Below are 20000 nucleotides of genomic sequence, written 5' to 3'. Positions count from 1 at the left end.
ATTGTTATTATTGTTATTTATTATTATTATTATCATTATTGTTATTATCATTATTCTTATTATCTTTACTGTTATTATTATTATTGTCATTCTTCTTATTATTGTTATTTTTTCCTTATTATTTTATTATTTCCTTATTATTTTTATTGTTGTTATTATTGTTTTTTTATTATTACTATTATTGTTGTTGTTGTTATTGGTGTCTATATTATTACTATTATTACTATTATTCATTATCTTCATTATTTATATTATTAGTGTATATATATAGTTATATGATATATCTATCTATCTATCTCTCTGTCTATCTATCTATCTATCTATCTATCTATCTATCTATCTATCTATCTATCTATCTATCTATCTATCTATCTATCTATCTATCTATATATATATGTATATATATATATATATATATATATATATATATATATATATATACATATATACACGTCCTTTTTCATTCTTTCTGTCTTTTCTCTGCCTTTGTCTCTACCAATCTGTTCAGGTATGCCGTCGTGAGTCACGTAGGTCAGTCATGAGTCACGTAGGTCAGTCATGAGTCACGTGAGTCAGTCTCGTGAGTCAGCCTTCGCTACCTCACCCGGACCGCTGACCTTTGTCAATCTATTTTTCTCTTTCTTTCTCTTTCTTTATTTTTCTTTACGTTCCTCTCCTCTCCTCTCTTCTCTTCACCTTGTTGTTGTCTTAGTCATTCTCTTTTTTTCTCTTTCTTTCTCTTTCTTTTTTTTTCTTTTCTCTTCTCTCTTCTTTTCTCCGTGTCGTTGTCTTTGTTATTCTCTTTTTCTCTTTCTTTCTTTCTTTATTTTTCTTTTCTCTTCCTTCCTCTCTTCTCTTCTCTTTGTCGTTGTCTTTGTTATTCTCTTTTTCTCTTTCTTTCTCTTTCTTTTTTCTTCTCTTCTCTTTTGTTTTCTTTCTTTTCCCTTTGCTTTTCTTTTCCTTTCTTTTATCTTTTCTCTTCTCTTCTCTTTTCTCTTCTCCTCTCTCTCTCTCTCTCCTCTCTCTCTCCTCTCTCTCTCCTCTCTCTCTCCTCTCTCTCTCCTCTCTCTCTCTCTCTCTCTCTCTCTCTCTCTCTCTCTCTCTCTCTCTCTCTCTCTCTCTCTCTCTCTCTCTCTCTCTCTCTCTCTCTCTCTCTCTCTCTCTCTCTCTCTAGGTTACCCAACCCGCATCTCAAAGTGCATTTGTTTTTGTATGTGTGTGTTTATGTATGTTCGTGCGTGAGTTTAGATTTACATGTGTGCGTTTTCTTCCACGTATGCGGGTTTCATGACCTTTGCCTATGACCTTCAGGTGGCGAATAACACCTTGTCTGACCTTCTGACCTTCTTTGGCTACGGAGGTGCGGATGCTCCTGATGTGCATGTACTGTGTGTGGGTTGGGGGTTGGTGTGTGTGTGTGTGTGTGTGTGTGTGTGTGTGTGTGTGTGTGTGTGTGTGTGTGTGTGTGTGTGTGTGTGTGTGTGTGTGTGTGTGTGTGTGTGTATGTGTGTGTTGGGGGAAGTGTGTGTATGTGTGTGTGTGTGTGTGTGTGTGTGTGTGTGTGTGTGTGTGTGTGTGTGTGTGTGTGTGTGTGTGTGTGTGTGTGTGTGTGTGTGTGTGCGTGTGTGCGAGCGTGCGTGTTGGGGAGGGATGCATTCATGTCTGTTGGGGCGGGGAGGGGGGGGGTCTGTACCTGTGTCTACGTCTGCTTTGATGTGTATAATGTACACATGCATGTTTATCTGACCACATGATTATACTTTTTTTTTTTAATGACAAGGAAAAAAAGTGTTTTAACTGTATTTTTTCTCTCGGAGTCTAAACAAAAAAATAAAATAATTAAACTAGCAGCTAGGGAGCGTAGCAGACATGCAGGTAGATGGATATGCAAGCAAACAAGCAGGCAGGTGGATGAGGGAGCACGCAGATAAAGGCGGGAAAATTGTGAATTGGAGGAGGGTTACTTATTTATTTATTTATTATTATTCTTCGTAAGATCTGGTATATGATTTCTCTCTATTTCTCTTTATTTATTTATTTATTTTTTAGATGAATTATATGATCCATAATTTCAAGAATAGGAGAAAGCATGTGACGTCACAGGCCTTTAAATTAACGTGTTCACCCATTATCCATTTTCCAATCCGTGTTATCCTTTCCGTTATCCGCTGGTCGCCATTGGCCGTAAACTGCCAAATCTTATCGTTATTATTAATTGTTAACCATTAACCGGTCATTAGCGAGCGTCACCATTAAGGCCTCAGACTAGAAGCGGGAATCTAAGGGAACAGAAGGATGTTTTCGTTTCTCTCCCGCCTTTTCTTGCTTCTTTTCTTTTATTTTATTTCCTTTTTTCCTTTCTTCTTTTCTGAATTTCTTTCTTCCTTCTTTCCTACCTTTCTTCCATTTTTCCATTCTTTCTTCCCTCCCTCCCTCCTTCCCTCACCTTCCCCTCCGCCCTTTCCTTAAAAAAAAAGAAAAAAAAAGAAAAAAAAAAATCAAGACGTTTAACAATGCATGGCGTCAGGCAGGCCGCGGCTCGGGCGATCTGTGCATGAATCATGATTGCCATTTCGGTTGATATTTTGAGGCACAATGGCAACTTCCGGTCTCTTGCCTCCCCCCCTCCCCCTCCCTACTCTCTCGCTTTTTGTATTTTCTCGCCTTTTTTTGTCTGTTTTTTTGTTTTTTTATTGTGTTTTTTTAAATGTTTCCTTCGTTCTTATTTTTTTCCGTCTCGCAATTTGTATCTTCGCGTCTTTTTATGTCTTTTTTTTCGTTCTTCTCTTTTTATTTTATCTTTTCTGTTCTGTTCATATGATCATTTTTTTCTTTGTCCACTTCCTTATTCCTTTTTTCTCTTTTCTCTCTCTCGTTTTGCTCTTCCTCCTCTCTCGTTCCTTTCTTTTTCTCTTCTTGCTTCCACGTTTCTTATCTTTTATCGCTTCTCTCGATCTTCTCTCTTTCGCCCGTCTTCCCTCCTCCCTCGATCTTCCCTCCTTCCTCTAATTCCTCTCTCCCTCGCGTGTTGTCCCTCCTCACTCTTCCCTCTCATCCTCCTCTTCTTCTTCTTCTTCTTAATCCTTCTCCTTCTCCATCTCTTCCCCCCTCCTCCTTCTCCTCTCGCCCTCCCCCCTCCCCCTCCCTCCCCTTCCTTGCCATGCACATGGATTTTCATCTCCCTCAGTTCTTGCACCGCCCCCCCCCCTCTCTCCGCTTCCCTACCTCACTGCTCTCTCTAATTACGCTCGCCCTTTTCCCTCCCTATCCTCCCCCCCATTCTCCCTCCCCTCCCCTCCCCTCCCTCTCTCCCTCCCCTCCCATCCCTCCCACCCGCCCGCCCGCCCGCCCGCCCGCACGCCCTCCCTCCCTCCCTCCCTCCCTCCCTCCCTCCCTCCCTCCCTCCCTCCCTCCCTCCCTCCCTCCCTCCCTCCCTCCCTCCCTCCCTCCCTCCCCTCCCTCCCCTCCCTCCCTCCCTCCCTCCCTCCCTCCCTCCTGCCCTCCCTCCCTCCCTCCCTCCCTCCCTCCCTCCCTCCACTCTCCTCTCGCTCTCACTCCATTTTCCTCTTACCCTTTTCCCTAATCTGTGACCTTTGGGGAACACACACAAACGTCACCCACGTGTGTTTTGTGGGTATCGGACCCAGAAGCGCTCTCTCTCTCTCTCTCTCTCTCTCTCTCTCTCTCTCTCTCTCTCTCTCTCTCTCTCTCTCTCTCTCTCTCTCTCTCTCTCTCTCTCTCTCTCTCTCTCTCTCTCTCTCTCTCTCTCTCTCTCTCTCTCTCTCTCTCTCTCTCTCTCTCTCTCTCTCTCTCTCTCTCTCTCTCTCTCTCTCTCTCTCTCTCTCTCTCTCTGAAGGTCACCCAGCCCGCATCTCAGAGCGCATCTGTTTGTTTACATCCGGGTACCTTGCGTCATCCGCGCGACTCAAAATAATTGTGCGAATTTCAGTCAGATGCGTGCGCGTGATTTTGTGTATGAGGCTGTTAATGATGATAGCGATGATGATAATGGAAATGATTATGGCTTTGATGATGGTTTTGGTCATTGTGATGTTAATGACGGTATTAATGGTAATGTTTATGGTAATACTAAGAATGATGACGATGGTAGTGATAGTGGTAATGATAATGATGAAAAAAAACATGATGATAAAAATGATAATGATGAAAAAAAACATGATGATAAAAATGATGATGATTATCAATAATGAGGATAATAATTGTATTTTAACTGTATATGCGCGCATTGTGTATGTGTTGGTATGGGGAGGGAGTATATTCATGGTGTATTTGCGTTTGTGTGTGTGTGTGAATGAGTTTTAAGTTGCACTCTGGGTATACCGTTATGTTGGTTGGCACTGTCTGAGGCACCCGGGGTATGGTGTGCCTTGTAAGTTACAGTATTCGAAAAAAGAATATGATCTCTCTGTCACAACTCCACTGCCTTTAAGCCCACAACCCCGCAACCCCACAGCTCTACAACCCCTCAACCCCCGCAACCCCCACAACTCTACGACCCTATAACCTCGTAACCCCACCGCATGTAACCCCACAACCCCACAGCCTGTAACCCCGCAACCCTCAACCCCACAGCCCTACAACCCCTCAACCCCCGCAACCCCACAGCCTTACAACCCTACAACCCCTCAACCCCACAGCCCTACAACCCCTCAACCCCACAGCCCTACAACCCTACAACCCCTCAACCCCACAGCCCTACAACCCTACAACCCCTCAACCCAGCACAGCCTACAGCCCGTTCCCTTGTGTTGCAGAGGTGCTCGAGTACTGCAGCGTGTTGGGCATCGACCCCGAGCGAGAACCCCAGCTGGTGCCCCTCGCCCGCACCGCCCTCCTGCAGCCGCTGCCCAAGCCGTGGGCGCCCGTGTGAGTCTCGGCTCGGCTCGTCTCTGGGGGTTTGGTGGGAGGGCGCGGGAGGTTGGGATTAATTGGGTTTTGGGTTGGTTAGCGTTTGGGATTAATTGGGTTTTGGGTTGATTAGCGTTTGGGATTAATTGGATTTTGAGTTGATTAGAGTTTGGGATTAATTGGATTTTGAGTTGATTAGCGTTTGGGATTAATTGGATTTTGAGTTGATTAGAGTTTGGGATTAATTGGGTTTTGGGTTGATTAGCGTTTGGGATTAATTGGATTTTGGGTTGATTAGCGTTTGGGATTAATTGGGTTTTGGGTTGATTAGAGTTTGGGATTAATTGGATTTTGAGTTGATTAGAGTTTGGGATTAATTGGATTTTGAGTTGATTAGCGTTTGGGATTAATTGGGTTTTGGGTTGATTAGCGTTTGGGATTAATTGGATTTTGAGTTGATTAGAGTTTGGGATTAATTGGATTTTGAGTTGATTAGAGTTTGGGATTAATTGGGTTTTGAGTTGATTAGCGTTTGGGATTAATTGGATTTTGAGTTGATTAGAGTTTGGGATTAATTGGATTTTGAGTTGATTAGCGTTTGGGATTAATTGGATTTTGAGTTGATTAGAGTTTGGGATTAATTGGGTTTTGAGTTGATTAGCGTTTGGGATTAATTGGGTTTTGAATTGATTAGCGTTTGGGATTAATTGGGTTTTGAGTTGATTAGAGTTTGGGATTAATTGGATTTTGAGTTGATTTGCGTTTGGGATTAATTGGATTTTGAGTTGATTAGCGTTTGGGATTAATTGGATTTTGAGTTGATTAGCGTTTGGGATTAATTGGATTTTGAGTTGATTAGAGTTTGGGATTAATTGGATTTTGAGTTGATTAGCGTTTGGGATTAATTGGATTTTGAATTGATTAGCGTTTGGGATTAATTGGGTTTTGGGTTGATTAGCGTTTGGGATTAATTGGATTTTGGGTTGATTAGCGTTTGGGATTAATTGGGTTTTGGGTTGATTAGCGTTTGGGATTAATTGGATTTTGAGTTGATTAGCGTTTGGGATTAATTGGGTTTTGGGTTGATTAGCGTTTGGGATTAATTGGGTTTTGGGTTGATTAGCGTTTGGGATTAATTGGGTTTTGGGTTGATTAGCGTTTGGGATTAATTGGATTTTGTGTTGATTAGCGTTTGGGATTAATTGGATTTTGAATTGATTAGCGTTTGGGATTAATTGGGTTTTGGGTTGATTAGAGTTTGGGATTAATTGGGTTTTGGGTTGATTAGCGTTTGGGATTAATTGGGTTTTGGGTTGATTAGAGTTTGGGATTAATTGGATTTTGAGTTGATTAGCGTTTGGGATTAATTGGGTTTTGGGTTGATTAGCGTTTGGGATTAATTGGGTTTTGGGTTGATTAGCGTTTGGGATTAATTGGGTTTTGGGTTGATTAGCGTTTGGGATTAATTGGGTTTTGGGTTGATTAGCGTTTGGGATTAATTGGATTTTGAATTGATTAGCGTTTGGGATTAATTGGGTTTTGAGTTGATTAGCGTTTGGGATTAATTGGATTTTGAGTTGATTAGCGTTTGGGATTAATTGGGTTTTGGGTTGATTAGCGTTTGGGATTAATTGGGTTTTGGGTTGATTAGCGTTTGGGATTAATTGGGTTTTGAGTTGATTAGCGTTTGGGTTAATTGGATTTTGGGTTGATTAGCGTTTGGGTTAATTGGATTTTGGGTTGATTAGCGTTTGGGATTAATTGGGTTTTGGGTTGATTAGCGTTTGGGATTAATTGGATTTTGAATTGATTAGCGTTTGGGATTAATTGGGTTTTGAGTTGATTAGAGTTTGGGATTAATTGGGTTTTGGGTTGATTAGCGTTTGGGATTAATTGGGTTTTGGGTTGATTAGCGTTTGGGATTAATTGGATTTTGGGTTAATTATCGTTTGGGATTAATTGGGTTTTGAGTTGATTAGCGTTTGGGATTAATTGGATTTTGAGTTGATTAGCGTTTGGGATTAATTGGGTTTTGGGTTGATTAGCGTTTGGGATTAATTGGATTTTGAATTGATTAGCGTTTGGGATTAATTGGATTTTGAGTTGATTAGCGTTTGGGATTAATTGGGTTTTGGGTTGATTAGCGTTTGGGATTAATTGGGTTTTGGGTTGATTAGCGTTTGGGATTAATTGGATTTTGGGTTAATTATCGTTTGGGATTAATTGGGTTTTGAGTTGATTAGCGTTTGGGATTAATTGGGTTTTGGGTTGATTAGCGTTTGGGATTAATTGGATTTTGAATTGATTAGCGTTTGGGATTAATTGGATTTTGAGTTGATTAGCGTTTGGGATTAATTGGGTTTTGGGTTGATTAGCGTTTGGGATTAATTGGATTTTGAATTGATTAGCGTTTGGGATTAATTGGGTTTTGGGTTGGTTAGCGTTTGGGATTAATTGGATTTTGAGTTGATTAGCGTTTGGGATTAATTGGGTTTTGGGTTGATTAGCGTTTGGGATTAATTGGATTTTGAGTTGATTAGCGTTTGGGATTAATTGGGTTTTGGGTTAATTATCGTTTGGGATTAATTGGGTTTTGAATTGATTAGCGTTTGGGATTAATTGGATTTTGAGTTGATTAGCGTTTGGGATTAATTGGGTTTTGGGTTGATTAGCGTTTGGGATTAATTGGGTTTTGGGTTGATTAGCGTTTGGGATTAATTGGATTTTGAATTGATTAGCGTTTGGGATTAATTGGGTTTTGAGTTGATTAGAGTTTGGGATTAATTGGGTTTTGGGTTGATTAGCGTTTGGGATTAATTGGATTTTGAGTTGATTAGCGTTTGGGATTAATTGGATTTTGAGTTGATTAGAGTTTGGGATTAATTGGATTTTGAGTTGATTAGCGTTTGGGATTAATTGGATTTTGAATTGATTAGCGTTTGGGATTAATTGGGTTTTGGGTTGATTAGCGTTTGGGATTAATTGGATTTTGGGTTGATTAGCGTTTGGGATTAATTGGGTTTTGGGTTGATTAGCGTTTGGGATTAATTGGATTTTGAGTTGATTAGCGTTTGGGATTAATTGGATTTTGAGTTGATTAGCGTTTGGGATTAATTGGGTTTTGGGTTGATTAGAGTTTGGGATTAATTGGATTTTGGGTTGATTAGCGTTTGGGATTAATTGGGTTTTGGGTTGATTAGCGTTTGGGATTAATTGGGTTTTGGGTTGATTAGCGTTTGGGATTAATTGGATTTTGAGTTGATTAGCGTTTGGGATTAATTGGGTTTTGGGTTGATTAGCGTTTGGGATTAATTGGGTTTTGGGTTGATTAGCGTTTGGGATTAATTGGGTTTTGGGTTGATTAGCGTTTGGGATTAATTGGGTTTTGGGTTGATTAGCGTTTGGGATTAATTGGATTTTGAATTGATTAGCGTTTGGGATTAATTGGGTTTTGGGTTGATTAGCGTTTGGGATTAATTGGGTTTTGGGTTGATTAGAGTTTGGGATTAATTGGATTTTGGGTTGATTAGCGTTTGGGATTAATTGGGTTTTGGGTTGATTAGCGTTTGGGATTAATTGGGTTTTGGGTTGATTAGCGTTTGGGATTAATTGGATTTTGAATTGATTAGCGTTTGGGATTAATTGGATTTTGAATTGATTAGCGTTTGGGATTAATTGGGTTTTGGGTTGATTAGCGTTTGGGATTAATTGGATTTTGAGTTGATTAGCGTTTGGGATTAATTGGGTTTTGGGTTGGTTAGCGTTTGGGATTAATTGGATTTTGGGTTGATTAGCGTTTGGGATTAATTGGGTTTTGGGTTGATTAGCGTTTGGGATTAATTGGATTTTGAGTTGATTAGCGTTTGGGATTAATTGGATTTTGGGTTGATTAGCGTTTGGGATTAATTGGGTTTTGGGTTGATTAGCGTTTGGGATTAATTGGATTTTGAGTTGATTAGCGTTTGGGATTAATTGGGTTTTGGGTTGGTTAGCGTTTGGGATTAATTGGATTTTGGGTTGATTATCGTTTGGGATTAATTGGGTTTTGGGTTGATTAGCGTTTGGGATTAATTGGATTTTGAGTTGATTAGAGTTTGGGATTAATTGGGTTTTGGGTTGATTAGCGTTTGGGATTAATTGGATTTTGAGTTGATTAGCGTTTGGGATTAATTGGGTTTTGGGTTGATTAGCGTTTGGGATTAATTGGATTTTGAGTTGATTAGCGTTTGGGATTAATTGGGTTTTGAGTTGATTAGCGTTTGGGATTAATTGGATTTTGGGTTGATTAGCGTTTGGGATTAATTGGATTTTGGGTTGGTTAGCGTTTGGGATTAATTGGATTTTGAGTTGATTAGCGTTTGGGATTAATTGGATTTTGAGTTGATTAGCGTTTGGGATTAATTGGATTTTGGGTTGATTAGCGTTTGGGATTAATTGGATTTTGGGTTGGTTAGGGTTTGGGATTAATTGGATTTTGAGTTGATTAGCGTTTGGGATTAATTGGATTTTGAGTTGATTAGAGTTTGGGATTAATTGGATTTTGAGTTGATTAGAGTTTGGGATTAATTGGGTTTTGAGTTGATTAGCGTTTGGGATTAATTGGATTTTGAGTTGATTAGCGTTTGGGATTAATTGGGTTTTGGGTTGATTTGAGTTTGGGATTAATTGGATTTTGAGTTGATTAGCGTTTGGGATTAATTGGATTTTGAGTTGATTAGCGTTTGGGATTAATTGGATTTTGAGTTGATTAGAGTTTGGGATTAATTGGATTTTGAGTTGATTAGCGTTTGGGATTAATTGGATTTTGAGTTGATTAGCGTTTGGGATTAATTGGATTTTGGGTTGATTAGCGTTTGGGATTAATTGGGTTTTGGGTTGATTAGCGTTTGGGATTAATTGGATTTTGAGTTGATTAGCGTTTGGGATTAATTGGGTTTTGGGTTGATTAGCGTTTGGGATTAATTGGATTTTGAGTTGATTAGCGTTTGGGATTAATTGGATTTTGAGTTGATTAGCGTTTGGGATTAATTGGATTTTGGGTTGGTTAGCGTTTGGGATTAATTGGATTTTGAGTTGATTAGCGTTTGGGATTAATTGGATTTTGAGTTGATTAGCGTTTGGGATTAATTGGATTTTGAGTTGATTAGCGTTTGGGATTAATTGGATTTTGAGTTGATTAGCGTTTGGGATTAATTGGATTTTGGGTTGGTTAGCGTTTGGGATTAATTGGATTTTGAGTTGATTAGCGTTTGGGATTAATTGGATTTTGAGTTGATTAGAGTTTGGGATTAATTGGATTTTGAATTGATTAGCGTTTGGGATTAATTGGGTTTTGGGTTGATTAGCGTTTGGGATTAATTGGGTTTTGGGTTGATTAGCGTTTGGGATTAATTGGGTTTTGGGTTGGTTAGCGTTTGGGATTAATTGGATTTTGAGTTGATTAGCGTTTGGGATTAATTGGGTTTTGGGTTGGTTAGCGTTTGGGATTAATTGGATTTTGGGTTGATTAGCGTTTGGGATTAATTGGGTTTTGGGTTGATTAGCGTTTGGGATTAATTGGGTTTTGAGTTGATTAGAGTTTGGGATTAATTGGGTTTTGGGTTGATTAGCGTTTGGGATTAATTGGATTTTGAGTTGATTAGCGTTTGGGATTAATTGGATTTTGAATTGATTAGCGTTTGGGATTAATTGGATTTTGGGTTGATTAGCGTTTGGGATTAATTGGGTTTTGGGTTGATTAGCGTTTGGGATTAATTGGATTTTGAGTTGATTAGCGTTTGGGATTAATTGGGTTTTGGGTTGATTAGAGTTTGGGATTAATTGGGTTTTGGGTTGATTAGAGTTTGGGATTAATTGGGTTTTGAGTTGATTAGCGTTTGGGATTAATTGGATTTTGAGTTGATTAGCGTTTGGGATTAATTGGGTTTTGAGTTGATTAGCGTTTGGGATTAATTGGATTTTGGGTTGATTAGAGTTTGGGATTAATTGGGTTTTGGGTTGATTAGAGTTTGGGATTAATTGGGTTTTGGGTTGATTACCGTTTGGGATTAATTGGGTTTTGAGTTGATTAGCGTTTGGGATTAATTGGATTTTGGGTTGATTAGACTTTGGGATTAATTGGATTTTGGGTTGATTAGAGTTTGGGATTAATTGGGTTTTGGGTTCATTAGCGTTTGGGATTAATTGGATTTTGAGTTGATTAGAGTTTGGGATTAATTGGATTTTGAGTTGATTAGAGTTTGGGATTAATTGGATTTTGAGTTGATTAGAGTTTGGGATTAATTGGATTTTGAGTTGATTAGAGTCTGGGATTAATTGGATTTTGAGTTGATTAGAGTCTGGGATTAATTGGGTTTTGAGTTGATTAGAGTTTGGGATTAATTGGGTTTTGGGTTGGTTAGCGTTTGGGATTAATTGGGTTTTGAGTTGATTAGATTTTGGGATTAATTGGATTTTGAGTTGATTAGCGTTTGGGATTAATTGGGTTTTGGGTTGATTAGCGTTTGGGATCAATTGGATTTTGAGTTTATTAGAGTTTGGGATTAATTGGGTTTTGGGTTGATTAGAGTTTGGGATTAATTGGATTTTGAGTTGATTAGCGTTTGGGATTAATTGGATTTTGGGTTGATTAGAGTTTGGGATTAATTGGGTTTTGGGTTGATTAGCGTTTGGGATTAATTGGATTTTGGGTTGATTAGAGTTTGGGATTAATTGGATTTTGGGTTGATTAGCGTTTGGGATTAATTGGATTTTGGGTTGATTAGAGTTTGGGATTAATTGGATTTTGAGTTGATTAGAGTTTGGGATTAATTGGGTTTTGAGTTGACTAGAGTTTGGGATTAATTGGATTTTGAGTTGATTAGAGTTTGGGATTAATTGGATTTTGAGTTGATTAGAGTTTGGGATTAATTGGATTTTGGGTTGATTAGAGTTTGGGATTAATTGGATTTTGGGTTGATTAGAGTTTGGGATTAATTGGATTTTGAGTTGATTAGAGTTTGGGATTAATTGGATTTTGAGTTGATTAGCGTTTGGGATTAATTGGATTTTGAGTTGATTAGCGTTTAGGATTAATTGGATTTTGGGTTGATTAGCGTTTGGGATTAATTGGATTTTGAGTTGATTAGCGTTTGGGATTAATTGGGTTTTGGGTTGATTAGAGTTTGGGATTAATTGGATTTTGAGTTGATTAGAGTTTGGGATTAATTGGGTTTTGAGTTGATTAGCGTTTGGGATTAATTGGATTTTGGGTTGATTAGCATTTGGGATTAATTGGATTTTGGGTTGATTAGAGTTTGGGATTAATTGGATTTTGAGTTGATTAGCGTTTGGGATTAATTGGGTTTTGGGTTGATTAGAGTTTGGGATTAATTGGATTTTGGGTTGATTAGCGTTTGGGATTAATTGGGTTTTGGGTTGATTAGCGTTTGGGATTAATTGGGTTTTGGGTTGATTAGCGTTTGGGATTAATTGGATTTTGAGTTGATTAGCGTTTGGGATTAATTGGGTTTTGAGTTGATTAGCGTTTGGGATTAATTGGATTTTGGGTTGATTAGCGTTTGGGATTAATTGGATTTTGGGTTGATTAGAGTTTGGGATTAATTGGGTTTTGGGTTGATTAGCGTTTGGGATTAATTGGGTTTTGGGTTGATTAGCGTTTGGGATTAATTGGATTTTGGGTTGATTAGCGTTTGGGATTAATTGGATTTTGAGTTGATTAGCGTTTGGGATTAATTGGGTTTTGGGTTGATTAGAGTTTGGGATTAATTGGATTTTGGGTTGATTAGCGTTTGGGATTAATTGGATTTTGGGTTGATTAGAGTTTGGGATTAATTGGGTTTTGGGTTGATTAGCGTTTGGGATTAATTGGATTTTGAGTTGATTAGCGTTTTGGATTAATTGGGTTTTGGGTTGATTAGCGTTTGGGATTAATTGGATTTTGAGTTGATTAGCGTTTGGGATTAATTGGATTTTGAGTTGATTAGCGTTTGGGATTAATTGGATTTTGGGTTGATTAGCGTTTGGGATTAATTGGATTTTGAGTTGATTAGAGTTTGGGATTAATTGGATTTTGAGTTGATTAGCGTTTGGGATTAATTGGATTTTGAGTTGATTAGAGTTTGGGATTAATTGGATTTTGAGTTGATTAGCGTTTAGGATTAATTGGATTTTGGGTTGATAAGAGTTTGGGATTAATTGGATTTTGAGTTGATTAGAGTTTGGGATTAATTGGATTTTGAGTTGATTAGCGTTTGGGATTAATTGGATTTTGGGTTGATTAGCGTTTGGGATTAATTGGATTTTGAGTTGATTAGCGTTTGGGATTAATTGGATTTTGAGTTGATTAGCGTTTGGGATTAATTGGATTTTGGGTTGATTAGTGTTTGGGATTAATTGGATTTTGAGTTTATTAGAGTTTGGGATTAATTGGATTTTGAGTTGATTAGCGTTTGGGATTAATTGGATTTTGAGTTGATTAGAGTTTGGGATTAATTGGATTTTGAGTTGATTAGAGTTTGGGATTAATTGGATTTTGAGTTGATTAGAGTTTGGGATTAATTGGATTTTGGGTTGATTAGCGTTTGGGATTAATTGGATTTTGGGTTGATTAGCGTTTGGGATTAATTGGATTTTGAGTTGGTTAGAGTTTGGGATTAATTGGGTTTTGAGTTGATTAGCGTTTGGGATTAATTGGATTTTGAGTTGATTAGAGTTTGGGATTAATTGGATTTTGAGTTGATTAGCGTTTGGGATTAATTGGATTTTGGGTTGATTTGCGTTTGGGATTAATTGGGTTTTGGGTTGATTAGCGTTTGGGATTGATTGGGTTTTGGGTTGATTAGCGTTTGGGATTTATTGGGTTTTGGGTTGATTAGAGTTTGGGATTAATTGGGTTTTGGGTTGATTAGCGTTTGGGATTAATTGGATTTTGGGTTGATTAGCGTTTGGGATTAATTGGGTTTTGGGTTGATTAGCGTTTGGGATTAATTGGATTTTGAGTTTATTAGCGTTTGGGATTAATTGGATTTTGAGTTGATTAGAGTTTGGGATTAATTGGATTTTGGGTTGATTAGAGTTTGGGATTAATTGGATTTTGGGTTGATTAGCGTTTGGGATTAATTGGATTTTGAGTTGATTAGCGTTTGGGATTAATTGGATTTTGGGTTGATTAGCGTTTGGGATTAATTGGATTTTGGGTTGATTAGCGTTTGGGATTAATTGGATTTTGAGTTGATTAGCGTTTGGGATTAATTGGATTTTGGGTTGATTAGAGTTTGGGATTAATTGGGTTTTGGGTTGATTACCGTTTGGGATTAATTGGGTTTTGAGTTGATTAGCGTTTGGGATTAATTGGGTTTTGAGTTGATTAGCGTTTGGGATTAATTGGATTATGAGTTGATTAGCGTTTGGGATTAATTGGATTTTGGGTTGATTAGAGTTTGGGATTAATTGGGTTTTGGGTTGATTAGCGTTTGGGATTAATTGGATTTTGAGTTGATAAGAGTTTGGGATTAATTGGATTTTGAGTTGATTAGCGTTTGGGATTAATTGGATTTTGAGTTGATTAGCGTTTGGGATTAATTGGGTTTTGGGTTGATTAGAGTTTGGGATTAATTGGATTTTGGGTTGATTAGCGTTTGGGATTAATTGGATTTTGAGTTGATTAGAGTTTGGGATTAATTGGATTTTGGGTTGATTAGCGTTTGGGATTAATTGGGTTTTGGGTTGATTAGCGTTTGGGATCAATTGGATTTTGAGTTGATTAGAGTTTGGGATTAATTGGATTTTGAGTTGATTAGCGTTTGGGAATAATTGGATTTTGGGTTGATTAGCGTTTGGGATTAATTGGGTTTTGGGTTGATTAGCGTTTGGGATTAATTGGGTTTTGGGTTGATTAGCGTTTGGGATTAATATGGTTTTGGGTTGATTAGAGTTTGGGATTAATTGGATTTTGGGTTGATTAGCGTTTGGGATTAATTGGGTTTTGGGTTGATTAGCGTTTGGGATTAATTGGATTTTGGGTTGATTAGCGTTTGGGATTAATTGGGTTTTGGGTTGATTAGCGTTTGGGATTAATTGGGTTTTGGGTTGATTAGAGTTTGGGATTAATTGGGTTTTGGGTTGATTAGCGTTTGGGATTAATTGGATTTTGAGTTGATTAGAGTTTGGGATTAATTGGATTTTGGGTTGAGTAGCGTTTGGGATTAATTGGGTTTTGAGTTGATTAAAGTTTGGGATTAATTGGGTTTTGGGTTGATTAGCGTTTGGGATTAATTGGGTTTTGAGTTGATTAGAGTTTGGGATTAATTGGGTTTTGGGTTGATTAGCGTTTGGGATTAATTGGGTTTTGGGTTGATTAGCGTTTGGGATTAATTGGATTTTGGGTTGATTAGCGTTTGGGATTAATTGGGTTTTGGGTTGATTAGCGTTTGGGATTAATTGGATTTTGGGTTGATTAGCGTTTGGGATTAATTGGGTTTTGGGTTGATTAGCGTTTGGGATTAATTGGATTTTGGGTTGATTAGCGTTTGGGATTAATTGGGTTTTGGGTTGATTAGCGTTTGGGATTAATTGGATTTTGAGTTGATTAGAGTTTGGGATTAATTGGGTTTTGGGTTGATTAGCGTTTGGGATTAATTGGATTCTGGGTTGATTAGAGTTTGGGATTAATTGGGTTTTGAGTTGATTAGAGTTTGGGATTAATTGGGTTTTGAGTTGATTAGCGTTTGGGATTAATTGGATTTTGAGTTGATTAGAGTTTGGGATTAATTGGATTTTGAGTTGATTAGCGTTTGGGATTAATTGGATTTTGAGTTGATTAGCGTTTGGGATTAATTGGGTTTTGAGTTGATTAGCGTTTGGGATTAATTGGATTTTGAGTTGATTAGCGTTTGGGATTAATTGGGTTTTGAGTTGATTAGCGTTTGGGATTAATTGGATTTTGAGTTGATTAGAGTTTGGGATTAATTGGGTTTTGAGTTGATTAGAGTTTGGGATTAATTGGATTTTGGGTTGATTAGCGTTTGGGATTAATTGGATTTTGAGTTGATTAGAGTTTGGGATTAATTGGGTTTTGGGTTGATTAGCGTTTGGGATTAATTGGATTTTTAGTTGATTAGCGTTTGGGATTAATTGGGTTTTGAGTTGATTAGCGTTTGGGATTAATTGGATTTTGAGTTGATTAGCGTTTGGGATTAATTGGATTTTGGGTTGATTAGAGTTTGGGATTAATTGGATTTTGAGTTGATTAGCGTTTGGGATTAATTGGATTTTGAGTTGATTAGCGTTTGGGATTAATTGGATTTTGAGTTGATTAGAGTTTGGGATTAATTGGATTTTGAGTTGATTAGGGTTTGGGATTAATTGGATTTTGGGCTGATTAGAGTTTGGGATTAATTGGGTTTTGAGTAGATTAGAGTTTGGGATTAATTGGATTTTGAGTTGATTAGAGTTTGGGATTAATTGGATTTTGGGTTGATTAGAGTTTGGGATTAATTGGATTTTGGGTTGATTAGCGTTTGGGATTAATTGGATTTTGAGTTGATTAGCGTTTGGGATTAATTGGGTTTTGAGTTGATTAGAGTTTGGGATTAATTGGATTTTGAGTTGATTAGCGTTTGGGATTAATTGGGTTTTGGGTTGATTAGAGTTTGGGATTAATTGGATTTTGAGTTGATTAGAGTTTGGGATTAATTGGATTTTGAGTTGATTAGCGTTTGGGATTAATTGGATTTTGAGTTGATTAGAGTTTGGGATTAATTGGGTTTTGGGTTGATTAGAGTTTGGGATTAATTGGATTTTGAGTTGATTAGCGTTTGGGATTAATTGGGTTTTGGGTTGATTAGCGTTTGGGATTAATTGGATTTTGAGTTGATTAGAGTTTGGGATTAATTGGATTTTGAGTTGATTAGAGTTTGGGATTAATTGGATTTTGAGTTGATTAGAGTTTGGGATTAATTGGATTTTGAGTTGATTAGCGTTTGGGATTAATTGGATTTTGAGTTGATTAGCGTTTGGGATTAATTGGATTTTGAGTTGATTAGAGTTTGGGATTAATTGGATTTTGAGTTGATTAGAGTTTGGGATTAATTGGATTTTGGGCTGATTAGAGTTTGGGATTAATTGGGTTTTGAGTTGATTAGAGTTTGGGATTAATTGGATTTTGAGTTGATTAGAGTTTGGGATTAATTGGATTTTGGGTTGATTAGAGTTTGGGATTAATTGGATTTTGGGTTGATTAGCGTTTGGGATTAATTGGATTTTGAGTTGATTAGCGTTTGGGATTAATTGGGTTTTGGGTTGATTAGCGTTTGGGATTAATTGGATTTTGAGTTGATTAGCGTTTGGGATTAATTGGATTTTGGGTTGATTAGAGTTTGGGATTAATTGGGTTTTGGGTTGATTAGCGTTTGGGATTAATTGGATTTTGGGTTGATTAGCGTTTGGGATTAATTGGATTTTGGGTTGATTAGCGTTTGGGATTAATTGGATTTTGAGTTGATTAGCGTTTGGGATTAATTGGATTTTGGGTTGATTAGCGTTTGGGATTAATTGGGTTTTGGGTTGATTAGCGTTTGGGATTAATTGGATTTTGAGTTGATTAGCGTTTGTGATTGATTGGATTTTGGGTTGATTAGCGTTTGGGATTAATTGGGTTTTGAGTTGATTAGAGTTTGGGATTAATTGGGTTTTGGGTTGATTAGCGTTTGGGATTAATTGGTTTTTGGGTTGATTAGAGTTTGGGATTAATTGGGTTTTGGGTTGATTAGCGTTTGGGATTAATTGGGTTTTGGGTTGATTAGAGTTTGGGATTAATTGGGTTTTGGGTTGATTAGCGTTTGGGATTAATTGGATTTTGAGTTGATTAGCGTTTGGGATTAATTGGATTTTGGGTTGATTAGCGTTTGGGATTGATTGGATTTTGGGTTGATTAGCGTTTGGGATTAATTGGGTTTTGGGTTGATTAGCGTTTGGGATTAATTGGATTTTGAGTTGATTAGCGTTTGGGATTGATTGGATTTTGGGTTGATTAGCGTTTGGGATTAATTGGGTTTTGAGTTGATTAGCGTTTGTGATTGATTGGATTTTGGGTTGATTAGAGTTTGGGATTAATTGGGTTTTGGGTTGATTAGCGTTTGGGATTAATTGGGTTTTGGGTTGATTAGCGTTTGGGATTAATTGGAGTTTGAGTTGATTAGCGTTTGGGATTAATTGGGTTTTGAGTTGATTAGAGTTTGGGATTAATTGGGTTTTGGGTTGATTAGAGTTTGGGATTAATTGGATTTTGAGTTCATTAGAGTTCGAGGTTAATTAGAGTTCTAGATTAAATAGAGTTTGGGTTCATTAGAGTTCGAGATTAATTAGATTTTGAGTTCATTAGTGTCCCTTTTGGAATCTGTGATACGGTAAGGATAGTGATAGGGATAATGATGGTAATGGTAATGCCAATGATAGTCATGATAATAATGATGATGATAATGATAATGATAATAGTAAGATTAGTAATAATGATGATGATAAAATTACGATAATAATAATATTAATGATGATGAAATTGATAACGATGATAATAATTAAGTTAATAACGATACTAATAATGATAATGATAATGATAGTAAAATAATAGTAATAGTGATAATTATAGTAATGATAATGATAATGATAGTAATAATAATGTTGATGATAATAATGATAATAGTAATAATAATAATGATAATAAAAATGAGAATAACAATGATTATAATAATAATATTACTAATAATGATAATAAAAATGGTAATAACAATGATAATAATAATAATAATAATAATAATAATAATAATAATAATAATAATAATAATGATAATAATAATTTAAAAAATATATATATAATAATAATAATGATAAATAACTAGCCCCGTAACCCCGCCCGCTGCAGCAAGGACCCCAGAGTGGGCGTGTACTTCTTCAACCAGGCGACGGGCGGCAGTTCGTGGGCGCACCCCGTCGACGACATCGTCCGCGGCCTTATCGCCAAGGAGAGAGCTAAGGGCACCGCCGCCCACGCTGCTGCTGGGACTGGAGCTGCCAGCGCCGCCTTCTGCAACGCCCACGCCAACGCTGCCGGCAGGGGGAGCTGCACAGGTGAAGGGAAAGGGAATAGGGGGAGGGTGTGGGAGGGGGAGGGGCGAAAAGGATATAGTAGTACTGGTAACAACAGTGACGTAATGAATGCGCATGGCTGATTCTGATAATCCTTAAGAGAACTTTAAAAGCCTAGAGATAAATCCCACCCAAGCCAAATCCCTTGCGATCGCTCCCTGAGGCGCCCGTCCCAAGGGGCGGGCGAGGGGAGCGAAGACGCGAAGGTCGCAGCCGCCTTGACCCGCCTTTCTCGTCCTCAGACTCCTGCATCGAGGACCTGGTGACGGACGAGGACGTCCTGGTGTCGGAGTTCCTGCGGGAGGCGAGCCAGGCCGACCACGCCCCGTCCTCCTCCTCCGACGTCGCCTCCGACTACGCGGCCGCGGCTCCTGCCTTGGGCGACGCCTTCGCCGGAAGCGCCGCGTCGCGCCCTCGCCTGCAGCGCCCCCCTCGGCCTGCGTCGGGGGCAGTCCCCTGGGGCGGCCGCCATGGCAGCGCCACGGGGCGGAGCGACGACGACGACGTCACGCCCAGCGAGGACGACCTCGAGGACGTCAGCGAGGGCAGCGGCGGCAGCGTGATCGTCGACCGCAGGGGCGCCGCGGAACCCCAGGTCCTCGCAGACGCCCTCGGGGACAGCCGCTCACGCCCGCTCGGGAAGCGCACCGACGCCGAGCCGCCCACGACGCCGCCGGCCATGCTGGGCGGCAGAGACAGCTTCGGCAGGGGCCTGGGGCGGGCGCCCCTCGGCCCGCCGCCCCTCGCCCACCCGCCGCTGGGGGGGCCCGCACCTCTGGGCAGCATCGGGTCCATGGGCGGGGGCAGGATTCCCCCTCTAGGAGGCCAGCACACGCCCTTGGCGCCCATTGCGGCGGCCGGGCGAGGCGGCCCGCACGCCGCCCAGCTGGTAAGTAGCGCTTGGTAGACACCTGTTGGGGGCTGCGGTCACACCTGTGCAGGGGGGGAGGGAGAAGGGTTCATGGGACTCTGGCCACGGGACACGTGGC

At 39.0% G+C, this 20000-nt stretch overlaps 1 protein-coding gene across 1 annotated transcript in view; it reads left to right on the top strand.

Moving 5' to 3' along the window:
• Positions 1 to 20000, top strand: part of LOC113821041 (centrosomal protein of 164 kDa) — a 53475-nt gene that overhangs the window by 8169 nt on the left and 25306 nt on the right. Inside the window, exons 2-4 of the mRNA XM_070125247.1 lie at positions 4776 to 4887; positions 18788 to 18993; positions 19254 to 19900. Of these exons, the coding sequence (XP_069981348.1) occupies positions 4776 to 4887; positions 18788 to 18993; positions 19254 to 19900 (965 nt within the window). The remainder of the gene's footprint in view (positions 1 to 4775; positions 4888 to 18787; positions 18994 to 19253; positions 19901 to 20000) is intronic.

The sequence above is a fragment of the Penaeus vannamei genome, chromosome 9 (genome assembly GCF_042767895.1).
Source record: "Penaeus vannamei isolate JL-2024 chromosome 9, ASM4276789v1, whole genome shotgun sequence".
NCBI lineage: Eukaryota > Metazoa > Arthropoda > Malacostraca > Decapoda > Penaeidae > Penaeus > Penaeus vannamei.
This window is presented reverse-complemented; position numbering and strand designations above follow the sequence as displayed.